The 17664-nt window shown below is 38.4% G+C and overlaps 1 protein-coding gene across 5 annotated transcripts in view; it reads right to left on the bottom strand.

The window, feature by feature from the left end:
• The window catches only part of ZNF330 (zinc finger protein 330), a 42983-nt gene that overhangs the window by 11446 nt on the left and 13873 nt on the right, over positions 1 to 17664 (bottom strand). Inside the window, exons 2-7 of one of the 5 annotated variants that reach the window (XM_032333475.1) lie at positions 13424 to 13493; positions 10379 to 10552; positions 8011 to 8143; positions 6058 to 6077; positions 5886 to 5956; positions 3197 to 3276 (exon numbers count right to left, since the gene is read on the bottom strand). In XM_032333475.1, coding sequence (XP_032189366.1) covers positions 3197 to 3276; positions 5886 to 5956; positions 6058 to 6077; positions 8011 to 8130 — 291 coding nt within the window. In that variant the 5' untranslated portion in view covers positions 8131 to 8143; positions 10379 to 10552; positions 13424 to 13493. Of the gene's footprint in view, positions 1 to 3196; positions 3277 to 5885; positions 5957 to 6057; positions 6109 to 8010; positions 8144 to 10231; positions 10553 to 13423; positions 13494 to 17664 lie in introns of those variants that run through there. The other 4 variants (XM_032333476.1, XM_032333474.1, XM_032333477.1 and 1 more) reach the window with 4 other exon arrangements.

The following is a 17664-nucleotide window of genomic DNA, read 5'->3' as shown; positions in this document are numbered from 1 at the left end:
AGTATTGTAATTGCTTTGGAACACCACAAACTGTACCCATGTAAAATAGCAAACTTAATCGATAAATATTATATGTATTGTGACTGTTCCACTGACCTGCTGTTCACCCACCTCTCTTCCTCTCCTTGGGCCTCCCTATTCCCGGAGACACAACAACACTGACATTAAGCCAATTAAAACCCTACAATAGCCTCTAAGTGTTCAAGTGAAAGAGTCATATGTTTCTCACTTCTTTTTTTTAAAGATTCTTTATTTGACAGACAGAGATCACGAGAAGGCAGAAAGGCAGGCAGAGAAAGGGAGAGAGGGAAGCAGGCTCCCTGGGATCATGATCTGAGCCGAAGGCAGAGGCTTTAACCCACTGAGCCACCCAGGCACTATTTCTCACTTTTAAATCTAAAGCTAAGGGGCACCTGGGTGGCTCAGTGGGTTGAGCCTCTGCCTTTGGATCAGGTCATGATCTTGGGGTCCTGAGATCAAGCCTGGCATCGGACTCTGCTCAGCGGGGAGCCTGCTTTCCCCCTCTCTCTCTGCCTACTTGTGATCTCTCTCTCTCTGTCAAATAAATAAATGAAATTTAAAAAACAAAAAGAAAAAAATCTAAAGCTAGAAATGATTATGCTTCATGAGGAAGACAGGTTGAAAGCTGAGACAGGCCAAAAAGTAAGCCTTTCATGCCATACTCAGTGAAGCTGTGAATGTAAAAAAAAAAAAAAAAAAAGCTCTTGAAGAAAACTAACAGTGCTACTCCAATGAACACATGAATGATAAAAAGACAAAACAGACTTATTGCTGATATGAGAAAGTCTGAGTGATCTGGATAGAAGATCAATCAGCCACAACACTCTAATAAGCCAAAGCCTAATCCAGAGCAAGGCCCTAACTCTCTTCAATTCTAGGAGGACTGTGGGAGGTGAAGAAGCTCCAGAAAAAAAGTCTGAGCTAGGAGGTTAGTTCATGAGGCTTTGCGGAAAGAAGCCGTCTCTATAATATCAAAATGCAAAGTGAAGCAACAAGTGCTAACACAGACGCTACAGCAAATAATCCAGAAGACCCAGCTAAGATCACTAACGCAGGTGCTTACACTAAGCCACAGATTTTAAATGTTGACAAAATAGCCTGAAATTTGAAGATGCTATCTAGGACTTTCATATCTAGAGAGGAGAAGTCAGTGCCTGGCTTCAAAGCTTCAAAGGATAGGCTGACTCTCCTGTTAGGGGCTAACAGAGCTGGTCATTGTTGAAGCTAATGCTAACTTACTCTGAAAAATGCTGGGGCCCCTAAGAATTATGCTAAATCTACTCTCTCTGTGCTCAATAAATGGAACAAGAAAGCCTGGGTGACAGCACATCTATTTACAACACAGTTACTGAATGCTTTAAGCCCAATGGTGAGACCTACTGCTCAGAAAAAGTATTCCCTTCAAAATATTTCACTGGCAATGCAGCTGGTACTCAAGAGCTCTGATGGGGAGGTACAATGAAATCGATGTTGTTTTCATGTCTGCTAACACAACATCCATTCTGCAATCCCTGGATCAAAAGTCCTTCTGACTTTCAAGTCTTTTTATTTAGAAATATATTTCATAAGGTTACAGCTGCCAGAGATAGTGATTCATCTAATGGACCTGGGCAAAGTAAACTGAAAACCTGGAAAGGATTCAGGATCCTAGATGCCTTTAAGAACATTACTGATTCATGGTAACAGATCAAAATATCAACATTAACAGCAGTTAGGAAGAATTGATTCCAACTGTCATGGATAACTTTAAGGGGTTCGAGATTTCAGTAGAGAAAGTAACTGCAGATGTGGTGGAAATACCAAGAGAATAAAAAGTGGAGCCTGAAGACAGAACTGGATTGCTGCAATTTCATGACAGAACAGATGAGGAGTTGCTTCTTACAAATGAACAAAGAAAGTGATTTCTTGAGATGGAATCTAATCCTGGTAAGACTAGTGATAGTCCTGTGAAGACTACTGAAATGACAATCTAGGATTGAGTCTGTTATGTAAACTCGGTTTATAAAGCACCAACAGGGTTTGAGAGGATTAACTTCCAATTTTGAAAAAAGTTTTCCTATGGCTAAAATGCTATCAAACAGCATTGTGTGCTATGGAGAAACCGTTATTTTTTAAGAAACTGCAACAGCCACCCCAACCTTTAGTAACCATCACCCTGATCAGTGGCCAATAACATCGAGGGAAGACTCTACACCAGCAAAAGATTATGACTCACTGAAAGATCAGATGATGGTTAGCATTTTATTGCAATATTTTTTAATTAAGGCATTTAAAATGTTTCTTTAGATTAATGCTATTACACATTAAGTAAACTGCAGTACAGCAAATACTGTAAACATAACCTTTATATGCACTGGGAAACTGAAAAATTAATTTTGACTTATTCTATTGCAAGATCTGCTTTATTGCAACTGTCTGGAACCAATACACAGTATCTCTGAGGTATGTCTGTATTTAAAACAATGAATTTCCTTAGAAAATTCTACATGTAATGAGGAAATTATGTTTAAGTCTACATTAAATATGTATTCTTTTTTGAAATGTAAAGCTATAGAAAAAACCCACTAATAGTAGGGTTCTTTTGAAACTAGGATGCTTTTAAACCAAAAGCTTGAACCTTGGGGCACCTGCCTGGCTCAGTCGTTAAGCGTCTTCCTTTGACTCGGGTCATGATCCCAGGGGTTCCTGGATGGAGCCCTACAATGGGCTCCCTGCTCAGCAGGAAGCCTACTTCTCCCTCTCCCACACCCCCTGCTTGTGTTCCCTCTCTTGATATCTCTATCAAATAAATAAATAAATAAAATCTTAAAAAACAAAAAAGGAGAAAAAGCTTGAATCTTGCTTAAGCAGGGCTTTTAGTACAGTAAATGACAGTCTATGAGGTCTGGTTAAGATACCTTAGAAAGGTACCACTGACAAATGAATCTTTGTTTAAGTCAACTTTAAATAAGTTTCCATTTCTTGTCCATTTTCCAATAAGAAAAGGAAGCAATCAAAATTAAGTGGATAATATAAGCAAATCATTCAAAGAATATGCCATAAATAAACCAGAAAATTCCAGATTGACTGAATCAAGGACAAAATAGTACTATTTAGAAAAAATAATCATTGCTCAGACAGGCTTTTCTTACCCTTAGAAACCTGCTTGTCTAAGAGATGAAGACAAGAAACTTACCACCATAGCAAGGCCAGTACTATACACACCAGCATGCTTTATGACACAGTCTGAAGACTTCATCATGCATTTTGTTTTCCCTAGTAAAGACACAAATTTGCATTATCAGTCTTGCAGAGTAGTACATGTAAGTACTCACTAATGCCGCTTTTTATCTAGCCTCAATTCCTATAGAAGTAACTTGAAAATGGATAGAAATCAGTTTACCGCTCATGTTACTTAAAAAAAAAAAAAAAATCAATGTAACTGAGATCTACCCTGATCTTTTAAGAGTAGAAATTTATAAGTATATCTATAAAAATGTATTACACATAAAATTACATGCTAATTATTTGTACTCAGATCAGAAACCCCAAGTTAATAGTTTGTAACCTAACAATCATTAAAGCAGTTTAAAATCTTGTGAATTTTCAGATGAATTAATACAGGTTTTAAAAAACTATGCTTTAAAATGAATTTCACAGTTTGTAACTCACAATAAAAACAGCCTGGTTTAAAATTATTGTTTATTTCTTTCCACAGAACATCTCAAACCAAACCAAACCATGATTATGCAACTTACCTAATTCATTTTTTAAGTTTATCCATATGTAAAAATTTACAAATATAATCCCCAAATAAACATTCTTCCAAAAAAATTTTGAAATAGTGCCCAAATGAGCAGGAAAAAAACAGGAATACAGTGACAGAGCTAAAAATCAGACTATAGCCACAAAAGTTCTGAGCTAGCAGCAAATTACCAACACAAAACACTATCAGGAAATTCATTCATCATATACTATGTCAAAATTAATGGTGACATATTAATCACCCATCTCAGACTCTGCAAAGTAGAACACGAAACACACAGAAGATGCACAATTTTCCATTATCTTGACTATGTGAGGAACGAAGCTAGGACAATAGAAATGGGAAGAGAGACTGGAAATGACAGACAGCAGCTACCCAACTGTTCCACGTCTAAGTATAAGAATCAGTAAGTAGGAAATAAATCCATGTACACAGTACTATATAATTCAAGCCCAGATAACAATGAAAATATGAGATGCTCCCAGCAAGAACTCATCTCCATAATCTATTTTCTCATTCCTTTTCTTTTCTAAGATTTCACTTATTTATTTGAGAGAGAGAGAGCACGTGCACGGGAGCGCACAAGCTGAGGGAGGGGCAAAGGGAGAAGGACAAGCAAACCACCTTCCCCCTCCGCAGGGAGCCCAAGGTAGGGCTGGATCCCAGGACCCTAGATCATGACCTGAGCTGCAAGTCACCAGACACTTAACTGACTGAGCCACCCAGGAGCCCCTCTATTTTCTCACTCTATATTCGTCTTTTATAAAATAAGGATATAAAAACTGTCAGTCAAGTAGTCTCTCTAGGCCAGTTTTTTGTTTTTTAAGTAGGCTCCACACTGGGCCTGCTTAATGCCAGGCTTGAACTCATTACCCTGAGAGCAAGACCTGAGCTGATAAACCCCAAAAGATGGCCCCTTTGGAAACTCGAGCTACACTAGAAATATTCAGGGATATAGTCCTAAACTCCACTAAATTTTCTGTGATGTTATTATACATAAACACATGTGCGTATATCCCAAATTGTGTTCCCCTTGAGACTATCATCCTATAACCAAAGGGAGTATTTGTTCAAATAAAAGTTTGGGGAGTAAATCTGGTGTGAACAAAACTAGTTAGGTTTCTTTACTGGAGGTCTTCAGAACCTTTAACATACAAGTATGCAACAGAAATCTCCCAGATAGAAAGGCAGGGATGAGCTAAGCAGCATTTCTCAAATGTATGCCTTCTTTAAAGAAAAACCTATTAAGGGCACCTGCATCACTCAGTTGGTTAAGTGTATGACTTGATTTCAGCTCATGCCCTGATCTCACGTTCCAAGTTCGAGCCCTGCATCAGGCTCTGAACTGGGTGTGCAGCATGCTTGGGATTCTCTCTCTCCTCCCTTTGCCCCTCCCTCTGTCTCTCTCTCTCAAAAAGTAAAGGAAAGGAAAGGAAAGGAAAGGGATAGGAAAAGAAAAGAAAAGGGAAAAGACAAGACAAGAAACAATAAGCCAAGAAAGAATTATCTATTAATAGCTCAAGTATTCTGTGGAAGGCTATTTGGGAAACGCCAATCTTGTTAGTCTATGAACTACCATTTCGTTTTACCATTTAGTTTACTTTGAATAATCATTTACTCCGAATGAATACCTGGGAGCTGAATATGTAGCTTAGGAACTCTACTGCAATCACTTGGGAAAACATATGAAGAAACTCAAGAATAATATGGTAAGAGTCAGAAAAAAACTGGCACCAGTAAATGTGGAATAAATTTATTCTCAGTGGTCTAAGATACTGTGGGCAATATCAAAACTTAGAAAAGTATACAAACAGATGTCAACAAAACAAAGTTAGTATAATTAAAAATTCAAGTGACCAAATGTTATTAGACAGAAATCTGATCTTTTAATGTTTACAACATGGTAGGACCTACATCCAAACTGTACCATAATTATTTTTCAACCTTACATCAAAGAGACAAAATCAAGGCTTGATTCACCAAATAACAATTTGTTGTTTCATTAATGATAAGGTCTAACAGTATTATAAAAACTGATAAACCCACACGTTCAAACTGATCAACTGCAAAACAAATGGTTGATAAAAGAAAAGGCTTAAGTCCTCAGTTATATACTTACCACACTGTGCACAAATTGGTAACTTCTGTACAGAATTGCAAAAATAGCAAAACGCTCTATTCTTCTGCCGCCTTGTCATATGAAATAAAATTTTAAAATATAGTCAATATCAGATAAAAGGTTAGAGGATCTATATTATTACATACAGATAGAAAAAGAAATAAATATTTACCTCTGACACTTGTCACACTCCTGTAAAATATAAAAACATAACAATTTTCTACTGGTTGAAAATGCAAATTTACTTTCATTATAAAGAATACCATTTTTCATGTTAAAATTTGAGTAACATTTTGCCAAAGCCTCCAACTTCATCCACATACACAAGCATATATACATACTTTACTAACAAAGATATGTTCCTGGACATACTTTCTTTAGTAACACCAAAGAAAGGAGTGGCATTTCCAAATAGGCTATATAAATACAGCAATGGTTTGGTTTTTTGTTGTGTTTTGTTGTTGCTGTTGCTTTTTAATCAGACAAATATTACAGAATAAACACAAGAAATAGTAGAGAACACAGTATGATGAAGCTCGCAGAAAATCTAGAATCTTAAAACATGGTACTAAAAGTTTTCAACAGTCTGGTCCCTAACCACTTTCAAACCTTGGTGGCCTATTCTCTTTAGATTCAAGTCACTATTTGTCAGCCATTCATGAAATAGGTTTTGTGCTTTTTCCAGGCCTTACTATTCTAATACTTTTCCTTGAAAAGTCTATCTTTACCCTCTTTCCCTGTTGAAAGTTCTGATGATGAACCTACCTCCTCTATGAACTGTACCCCAGCAATGCACATGCACTCAAGTTTATCCTTGTTTTACCCAAATGTCTCTGTCTTAATTGTACATTTATTACAACACTTACCAAACTCTAGGCTTCATCATGTGTATTTACACATGTGAGTCAATTCTTTTGTCTGTCTCAGATCCCTCTCTAGTCATCTCTAGAAATGACCCTGAAGGGAGTCTCTACCACCTGTTATATCTGTGTTATGTAAACCTGGTCCCTCCCACCCCGAATGCCAGTCATAAACGTTAGCCCTGGGATGGGCACCTAACCAAGTCCAATCTAACAGTTCTTTCCCTCTCTGACAACACTCTGGGAGGTGAGACACACAAGCTACCACTACCTAAAACCCAAACCAATGGGGTAAGACAATCTGAGAAAATGGAACTAATAAGGAAAAAGAAACAACAAGCAAAAGATGGAACTACAAGGTTGTTCATGTTCCAGGCGTCCCTGAGCCCCAGTTACATCCTTGCCCTGCCCAACAACATATTAGTTGATAAACTCTATTTCTTCCTAACGTTACTTAAGTTGGATTTGTAACTTATAAAAAAATATTAAGTAATACACAAAATGACTGATCTATGAACTTGTCAAAACAAGGACTGTATAACCCACAGTGCCTAAAATACTACCTGGCACAAAGTAGATGCAAAAGAAACATTCAGGGATTAAAATCTTATTAAGCATTTCATATGATCCTTAGATGAAACAAAAGGAGAAGAAAGAGGAGTAGCAGGAACGGAAAAAGTAGAGAGGACTGGACATAGGGAAATACGGGACAAGTCAGAGAAACATGGACCAAAAAAAAGAAAAAAGAAAAAAGAAAAGGAAAGGGTTATAATCACATGATAATCTTACTTTTTTATACTTTGACCAAACAAGCCCAGAAATGATCAGGACTAACACACTGAGCATAGCAAAGAAGATAATAGAACAGTTAGCCAAAAGAGATGTCAAGAAAAGTGAAAAGTTTAGAAAAGAAATCAAATGAGTTAAGAACTGCTAAAAGAACTAATGAAAAGGCTCCAACTAATAGGACAAAATATGCATATAAGGTTAGAGAAGTTGGAAATCATCACACAATGCATTCTTGTTTCATATCTATTCGTCACTAACAGCAGCCAAGGTAATATGCTAGGTTTATAAATAACATAAAATCAAACAAAATCACTGCTACTCAGTATTACTGAAAACGGGCATGCCTCTAACACAGATTCAAAATTCAATAAAATATATGCGGCAACACTGTATTCACTAAAATTTTATTCAAGCATTTTTCAGATAAGTATTATAGAGTTTTTCAACCACCAACAGGTATCCAAAAAAGCTGTTACCATTGATGCATTGCATGGATGTTTAGCTAAATCTATGGTGCTTCTTGATGCTCTGAGCTGTTTTTCCCGTTCCCGGCGGTTCTCTGCCTTCTTCCTCGCACCAGTCTTTTTTTTAGGCATTTTACCCCTCTTTCTACACAAGAGAACAGAGAAGATGTAATTGCCAGGTTGCATTTGCTATTTTAAATAAACTAAGAAATAGCAGAATGAAGTGTTTTTACTCATTAAATTTTAAACTCAAACCTAGCACTTTGACTGGTAAGCACATTTTAAGCCTTTATGAAATATCAAATATACATTATCCCAAATAAAATAGATTATTTTTAAAATAAGGCACTTATTTGCACTACAATTCTAAAGAATGTACACATCAAGAAAATTTATATCCTAGAAGCCAAATGTTTTCTTTTCCCACCAAGAAAAAAGAAAAAGTTTCTCTCATGTTAAGTTTTCTTTAAAAATTACTCTGCATATTGCCTAGGTGAGGTGGCTGGCTACTGAGATCAAGTCCCCAACCTCTCCCATTCCACCCTAGGGTGCTACTATCAGCAGGGAGTCTGCTTGAGGATTCTCTCTCCCTCTGCCCCTCCCCCTCCTCATACTCCCACACTTGCTTGCTCCTGGAAAAGTAAATCTTAAAAAAAAATAAATAAATAAAAATTACTACATTTTAAAAACATAAGCATATAACATTAATAAGAAATATTTAAAACTGTATTATTTACTCAGTTTGTATCATTTTTATATCAGTTTATATCAGTTTATATCACACATTCAAGTTCATAAGATTAGAAGTATAACAAGTCTTATTTCTCATGTGTAATAACTCAACAAAACATCTAACAAGTCAAGTTAAATGACAACATTAACTACAAAGCCAAACCTCTCTAAAAAGATATTAAAAGTATTATAGTTGCTTTGACTCTGGAAGCTGTCCCTCTCTCTACACGTAACTGAGCATATAATTTTAACAGAGTTCTATTTATGTTCAGGAGTATGTATTATAAATGAGTATGTATGTAAAGTCCTGTATAAATAAGGTCTTTCAAACTGGCTTTCATATTTCCTTACTTAGTTGAAAGAACTACTACCACATTTAGAAAAATATGATTTTGTACTAAATAACACATTTTTATTTGACCATTCATCCAATCCAATCCACACTACAAGTTCCCTGAGGATTTCAGCCCTGTCTTTCTTGACAATGTTTATCTCCACGCCCTGCCTGGCACATATTAAGAGATCAGTAAATGAAGAGACACACGAATAGATGGGTCTATGTACTTGCTTCAAAATATGAATCTCAAGTTTCTTCATAGTCTTCAAAATACATGTTTTTTAAGTATTTTCTAAGATTGATTCTCAAAAATCAACTGTAGAAATTCCTAAAAAATACAGAATTATACATCTACAAATTCTAAACTTCCAAGGACAGGATTAAGTTTCACTGGTGACTATGACACAATCTCCCTGAAGGCACAAACATTCTCTTCAGAGAAACCAAAACAAGTCCATGATACATGGAGAGATTTCTAAGAAATCACACTTTGAATACACATTTCTCATTTAAAAGGCCCTATTACAATAGGGTAAAGTCGTGCACCAGCTTGCTCATCTAAGTTTTCCTAGTTGGGTGTCTACTCTCAACGTTAAAATGTCCGAGTAAAAGCCAAGTGGTGGGAAGAGGAGACTTAAAAATATGGACCAATCAGGCCAGGAAGTTTAGCAGGTGGTCAGCCAAGTAACTCCACGCCCACGAGATCACCCTTTCAGTATTTAAAATTTCAAAAATCTACAGGGTGAAAAAAAAAAAATTGTGTAGTCCCCTGCCAAAGGAACTTGGAAAACAATCACGGGGTGATCATTCCCGTGGGGATTTTTGCGTCCCCAGGGGTGAAAAGGCTCAGGCTGAGCCTCGATTTTTTTTTTCTCCAATTTGTTTTTGGAAAGTTACAAGAGTAATGCTTTTTCTCGTCTGATACAGATTTAAGCCCTTCCCTAATAACGCTTCGATTTAAGAGGTGACCTGTGTCACCTAATGAGGAAAAAGGCACAGGGTCAGCGCAGCTCTGGAGGAAAAGCCTGCAATCGGAGGACCCAGCGGGGTGATGGGGGCGTCCAGAGGCGACGGCGGAGGTGCCACGCGGTTCGGCGAACTGACAACCACCACCCGCCCGCGGGACGCCCTCCCTCACGCGCGCTCCGGGCCGACCTCGCTCACCCTTGCGGGGAGGCCGGGCTCACTCCGGGGGCAGAGGGGCAGGGAACAGCGTGAGACCAGCCCGCGGCAGCAGCAACTCCAACTTGCGGGCCGCGATTCCAGGGAAGCAGCTACTAAACCCGAAGGAGGGTAGACAGAGCCAATTACCGACACTAGGAGCCGGACCGGATGTCCTCTTACGTCAGTAGCGCCTTTACGCCGGCGCGTCGACAGGAAAGGGCCCGCCCACTTCTATTTGCTCCGCCCCGGTCCCGCCCACTCCCGCGGGGGGCGGGGGTCCCACTCCTGGATGGGGGATTTGACCCAGCAGGAAGAGGCTACCTGAATAAACAGGAAAAAAAGAAGAGGAAGACAGGGCACGGGAAAGCCCAGGAAATTTTATTTTTTCAGAAAAGGAGAAATCTAAAGGAAGAGGGAAATGAATTCACATGCACTGACTGACTGAAATAGAAAATTGTTGCCTAATTCTTTGGAACTTTCTGTTACCTACATCTTTTGTGCCTCACAACCCACTTTTCATGTTTACTGTGCAAACTGTGAACTCCATTCTTTTGTGAACAAAATTTTCCCACATTAAGGGCCTCTAGTGTGTGTTCTGCCTTGTCCTAAATTGAAACCTAACATCCTCTCCCTTACAAAGACGACTTGCTTTAAACCTCTGTGAAGTGAAAGGTGCTCATTTTTGCACACTCATCTCTTGGTTAGAAGGTATGGTCAGTCCTCTTGTTCCCCTGTACCTCACTCAGATAATTATTCTTCCTTTCTTTATAGCCATATCACTTTTTTTCCTTCGTTGTTGCTATTTTTTACCCTCTCCTTATTGGTGGAAAACTTTGGAACCTGACTTCCAACATCTGCTATCACCCAGAATCACACTAACATCCAAACCCATTCATTCTTTTGGGTTCTTGATTTCACCTCCACTAGTCATCACCTCCACTACACTACAGACATTCTCTCTCATGACCACACGCCAGGTTTTGTCATCTACTTAACCACTGAAATCCAAAATTCAAACTATCTAACGTCCTACTTTACCAGTTCTCTCAATTTACCCTTCCGATGAAGATTTCAAATCTCTTAACTCTTCTATTTGCTCTCTATTGATTATCTCTCTGTTTTCTTCCCTCCTCTTTTCCCCCAGTTTATCAAACACAGTTCATCTTACCAATCACAATTTGCCTTATTTTCTTTCTTAGCAAACCAACTGGAATATTCCCATTTCTGTTAATTCAACAGCTTGCCTTTTCTTTTTTTACACGTAACTTAGTGTTGTTAAGGGAAAAAATTTTTACACAAAATTTACACAACCATGACTTTACTCCAAATACGGAAGTTACAAACCTCCACACGGCTCTCAAAATTGCCTTTCAATCTTCCTATATTTTCCTAATCAGATCTATCATTCTCATCATCTAAACTATTTTATTCAATCTTCTCCCCTTTCCTCCACCTTCCATCACTGTTTCCATCAATTTTATTGATTTTATTTCATATATTTCATATATTTCTTTATATTTCATTGAATGCTCCTGACATTCTAATTGCTTTACATACATAGTACTAACTCCTAAGTTTGCACATAAGGAAACAAGCAGAAAGACTGTGAAACTTACCCCAAGTTTACACAGGTGGTTTGGCTTGGGGCATTGCCTGTTGCAGCAATTCTTAAAACTTTTGGTCTCAAGACCCCTTAAAAACTCTTAAAAAATTGAAGACTCTAGCAACTTTTGTTTAGGTGGGCTATATCTATTGGTATTTACCAGTGAAAAAATTAAAGAGAAAAAATTTATTAATTCATTAAAAGTAATACATCTCTTACATCTTAGTATAAATATTTTTTCAAAAAAATGTTATATTTTCCCAAACAAAAAACATACAAAAATGGCACTGCTTTACAGTCTTGCAAATGTCTTTTGTGCAAAGCTTGATAGAAGGTAGGTAAATTCTTTTTCTCATCTTTGACTTAAGACCATTCCACTGAGAAATTTTTTTTATGTTCTCATTTTCCCAATATACAGGTAGCCACAGAAATTGTAAAGAACCCTCTGGGAAAGGACTGGGGGAACTATTACAGTGTGCACCATTGTGAAGTTTCCGGTCTTCCTCCTGGGGATCTGGCTTTTTTGCTGTCAGTGGTTCTGAGATCCCAAAACTGGCTCAGACTTAAAATTTGAGCAAAGAATCATGACTCATTATTGGAGTACTGTTCTCAAGCTCATACTGAGAGCCTGTTCCTATAGGGCTTGCTCATACACTCCCTGTTTGTGCACTCCCTTGATTTATTTTGATCATACGCACTGAGCAGGATTCTTGTCTGCTGCCTGGAGCAATGTATTCTTTTAACCGTCTCCCTGATCTGCTGAGGGTCAGAGTGCTCTCCCTTGCTGCCACTCTGCCCTTGCTGGTGATTATAACAATTGTGCCAGGAGGAACCTGGATGGCTCAGTCGGTTAAGCGTCTGACTCTTGATTATCACTCAGGTCGTGATCTCAGGGTCATGAGATGGAGCTCAGCCTCTGACTGGGTATGGAGCCTGCTTGAGATTCTCTCACTCCCTCTGCCATGTCCCCCACCTCTCTCTCTCTCCCCCAGGAGGGAGGCTGGGGACAGCTCCTGAAGGGATTACTAGTTGTACTATGAGGAAGAAGCCTCTGCGTGGTATTTAAACAAGGTATATGTGGCGGGGATGCCACCCGTTAATCAGGAATATGGGACCATGTTTAGAAACAGAGGGTTCAGGAGAATCTGGGCATTCAAGATTTTCAGGTTGTCACAACCCAGCCCACTGCATCAGAGCCTCTTTCTTTACAATCCAGCATTCTGTCCTTGGCATAGCCGACCTAGAGGAGCTGCATGGTTGTTAATCTCCTTTGGAACTCTGCCACACTTATGATTTAGTGCTGGGCCTGTTCCTCAGCTTTTTCTGCCCTCCCACTGCAGGAGATGAAAACCTCTTTATTTGCAACCAGAGAAGATTTGTGAATTTTACTCTTAGATTTTTAATAGCCCTTAACCATCCCAGTGTTTGGGTTTTTCCAAAGAAACGATTTTGCTTAGCAACAGCCAATTCCTCTGTCCTTAAGATGACAGTTTCCTTCATATTACTTAAATGTACCCACTAGTATATTTTCTTTCATTAGAACGCATCCCAGTTCACTAATGATGAAAGTTTACCTATTGTTCTGTTACCTTGTGCCGAGGTATGTCTGTCCTTTATTTCTCACCAATGAGAAGATCCTCACTGATGGTCAGGTGGCCACTGATTCAAGTCAAAAATCTCAGATTAGCTTCAACTTTCTTGAATCATCCCTAACATCAACTAACTTTGATTGGTTTCTCTGGCAGCATACTCCGAGTCCGGGGGAAGTATAGAGAGTTCCTGGGGGGGGGGTGCTTTAGCAACAACAGCTGAGGAATGGATGGTAGTAGGACTGGACAGAGAAAAGAGCTGGCCTATACTTTAGTCTCAGTAAAGACCTCAACTTTGAATCTGGGATGTCCCTTCAGACTTGAGGCAAGAGGACTCGGTCCTTCTATACCTGTGACCGTCATCAGATGTGAGTTGGCAAGAAAAATGAGTATAACCCTGGACTAGACTACTACTGGAGGCTGACAGTTCAAATTTGTTAGCTCATTGAACTCCCAGCAGCTCAGGGAATAACTCCTTTGTTTCTGAAGAGAAATATGGGTGATGCCTCCCAATATTCACTATAAAAAGTGATGACAAAATAAAGAGATATTCTGACAAAGACAAAGAATCTTTACCATTTGCACACCCTCATGGAAAGAATTCCAGAAAGTCTACTTCAGGAAAACAAAAATAAAATTCAGGAGGGGGTGATGCCCAAAGCAATAGTGTGTAATCGATTCATTTAACATATAGGGTAAATCTAAAACATCTGTATAAAACAACAGAACTGTAATAAACAATTTTGAATATGAAAACTATAAGGAACTGAAATTGTCTCTAAATTCAATGCAATTCAGAAGTGCCTGGGTGGCTCAGTCAGTTAAGCATCCCAGTCTTGATTTTGGCTCAGGTCATCATATCAGGGTCATGAGATGGAGCCCCGTGTTGGGCTCCCTGATCAGTGAGGAGTCTGCCTGAAGATTCTCTCTTTCCCTCTCTCCCTCTTTCTCTCCCTCTCTGTCTGCCCCTCCCCGCACACACCTTCTCTTGCTAAAATAAATAAATCTAAAAAAATAAAATATATTAAATGCAATTCAAACAAATCCTGACAGGGACTTTTTCATGGAATTTGATTAACTGATCCTAAAATTCATGTGGGCGAGTAAAGAACCATGAACATCCAAACCCATTTTAAACACCAGCAAAAGAAGGATACCTTTATTATAAAGTTCTAGTCATTGAAACAGTGTTGTATAGAGTCAGATATTGAGAACTAGACAAATATTACTGAAAAGAAATAGCAGATAGAGACACATAAATTTGGATACTTGATAAGTGGTATTGTTTCATTAGTATCAGTGAGAAGCATGTTATTCAATAAATGGTGTGGAGACTATTGGCTATCCATATGGAGGAAACCAAATTAGATCGCCATTTAACAGTATATATACAAACAGTCCAGGTGGATTAAAGACCTAAATATACAAAGCAAAAAATGTAAAACTCTTATAAATGTAAGAGAAAGCCTTTATGATATTGAGGTATATATGATTTCTTAAATAAGATATAAAAAAGTAAAAAATTAAAGAAAATAAATAATGGATGTAACTAAATTAAAGATTAAAACTTCAGCATAAATGAAGTCACCAAAGTGAAAAGGCAAACCAAAAACTGAGAAATAAGTTTGGCACCCATGTAACTGACAAAAGATTTATATGTAGAATAAATTAAGAACCACCATTCAGTGAAAAAAGATACAAACAACCCAAAAGAGTTATAGGCAAAAGATAAAAACAGGAAATTTTATAGAAAAAGAGATCTAAATAACATTGAAAATATCCAATTCAATACCGCAATAGAATACCATCTCACACTCATCAGATGGGCCAAAATTAAAGATCCTGGAAATTCTAAAAATTGAGGAAAGGTGGAGAAGCATATTTTAAGCAATTCTGGTGGTAGCATAAATTTTAAACCCGTAGCAGGTTTTAATAGCAATTTAATAGCAAAAAAATTTAAACTACCTGTATTTTATTAGGGAAAGTAATAAATTATATGCTGTTTATGTAGTAGTTAAAATTCATGAACTTAATCTATAAGCATCAACATGGGTAATACCAAAGCATTATGTTAAAGCAAAATCTAATTGAAATATTATTTAATAAAATTGAAAAAAGAAACAATTGTATACATTATTTATGGAGGAATATATACCTACTAAAAGTATCAAAACATTCACAGAAATGATACTAATTTCAGATCGTGATTATCTCTGGTGAGGAAAAAGAGAACAGATGGTTGTGAGGCATTAGCTATCCTTTCATCAGAACAATACTAGTCAAAAAACGTAAGTAATACTGTAAGCAGAAACAGTTAGAAGCCCCTGGAAAAAGAAAAATGAGACATAGGAAAGGTCATTTTAGGCCCCTGACTGGCACTACCTGCCCAAAGCACATTTCTTGCAGAACTTCCTAGGATATATTGAAATTACAGAAGGAAAGTCCCCAATAGATAATAATTTTAAAGGAACAAGAGAATGTAAGAGCCAACAGCGGCTATCAGGTCAGGAGACAGCCTAACCACACCAGGGACATTAAATCAGTGGCATGGCCATGGAGAGTCCCATTCCCCAGCCTTGGTCCTTGAGTTAGGCTAAGAAAGAGTTCAGGACCAAACTCTCAAGTTTAATATCAGTTTGAGCAAAAGTACACTGTTGAGATATGAGAACATTCACAGAGGTGGCAGATGAACCAGGGGTTCTGTGTGGATAGGTGATACCTAGGGCAGTGTCTAACTGAGACTGTGGCCAGTCATCTAAAGGACTCCCCCTACTGGTTGTGGTGGGGAGTTTTTGGCCTTCTATGTCCCTTGTCAGAAACTGTTATGGCAGCCATTCTCTCTGGGGAGGAGAGGCATTAAAATCACAATATAAATGTATAATAAAGCTATAGGTTACTGTAGGGCAGTGGTCATAGGGTGCATCCCCTGAGGTCTGAACAGACTTTTTGGAACCTGGCTTCAGCCCTTTTTAAAATTTTACTTTATTTTTAAGTAATCTCTACACCTACACTACATGGGGCTTGAACCTACTATCCCAGGATCAAGAATCACATGCTCTACCAACTAAGCCAGCCAAGTACCCTGGGCCTCAGCCTCTTTATCAATTTGAAAGCACTTGTTCCCTGTTCATATCTGTTACCTGCCTACTGTATAAGTACAACCCTCAGTGCTGGTTCAAAAGTGAAGACTGACCCGATGCACATTCTTAAGTTATCTTTCCAGCATCGAAAGCCCTTTGAGCACTCAGGTTCCCAACCAACTAAAGCCAGAAAATTTCTGCTGACCTTTGCTGACGAGGCTATTGTGACTTCAACCTGGATTCTGTCACCTTAAGATGACTTTTGCCCCTACTTTATGTGGAATTCTCCATTTGCAAGCCCCATTGTGAGTAGATATGTACCTTTAGTTTGAAACTTCCCCAGTTTGTTGTTCACAGTTTGAGAAATATTCCCACTGTTCTCCTTTACTTGTTGCAAGTAAAACCCTTTCTTTTCCTATTCTTTGACTTGGTTGTGTCTTTTGGTTCGACATCCACCAACAGGTAAGACCAATTTTGGATAACAATGCCACATTTACCAGAATGGCTTAAATTAAAAAGACTGACAAGCCCAAGTGTAGATAAAAATGTGGAGCAACAGGGGGAAGCCTGGGTACTCAGTTGGTTAAGTATATGACTCTTGATTCCAGCTCCGGTCTTGATCTCAGGGTCATGAGTTCAAGACTCATGTTGGGCTCCACACTGGGCATGGGGCCTAGTTTAAAAAAGGGTAGGGGGAGATTCTAAAAAAAAAAAAAAACTGTGGAGGAGCCAGAAATTTCATTCTATTTGGGAGAGTGTGAATTTGGGCTACCTCTTTGTAAATTATTTAACATTATATATTAAGTCTGTACCTAATTTACTAAATATTAAAATAAAGATGTTTATTGCAGCACTATTTGTAATTAACCCTAAAACTAGAAAAGACCCAATTGTCCTTTAACAGGTAAATGAATCATGATTTATTCATACAACAAAATACTGTACACTAGCAAGAATGGATGACCTGGGGGAACCTGGGTGGCTCAGTCAGTTAAGCATCTGCCTTGGGCTTAAGTCCTGATCTTAGGATCCTGCGATCGAACCCCCTTGAGGCTCCCTGTTCAGCGGGGAGTCTGCTTCTCGCTCTCCTTCTTCTTACCAACCTCCATGCCCTTCCCCACCCCACCCCCCGCTCCTGCACTCTGTCTCTCAAATAAATAA

The sequence above is a fragment of the Mustela erminea genome, chromosome 2 (assembly GCF_009829155.1).
Source record: "Mustela erminea isolate mMusErm1 chromosome 2, mMusErm1.Pri, whole genome shotgun sequence".
NCBI lineage: Eukaryota > Metazoa > Chordata > Mammalia > Carnivora > Mustelidae > Mustela > Mustela erminea.
Note: the sequence above shows the minus strand (reverse complement) of the source record. Positions and strands in the feature narration are given on the sequence as shown.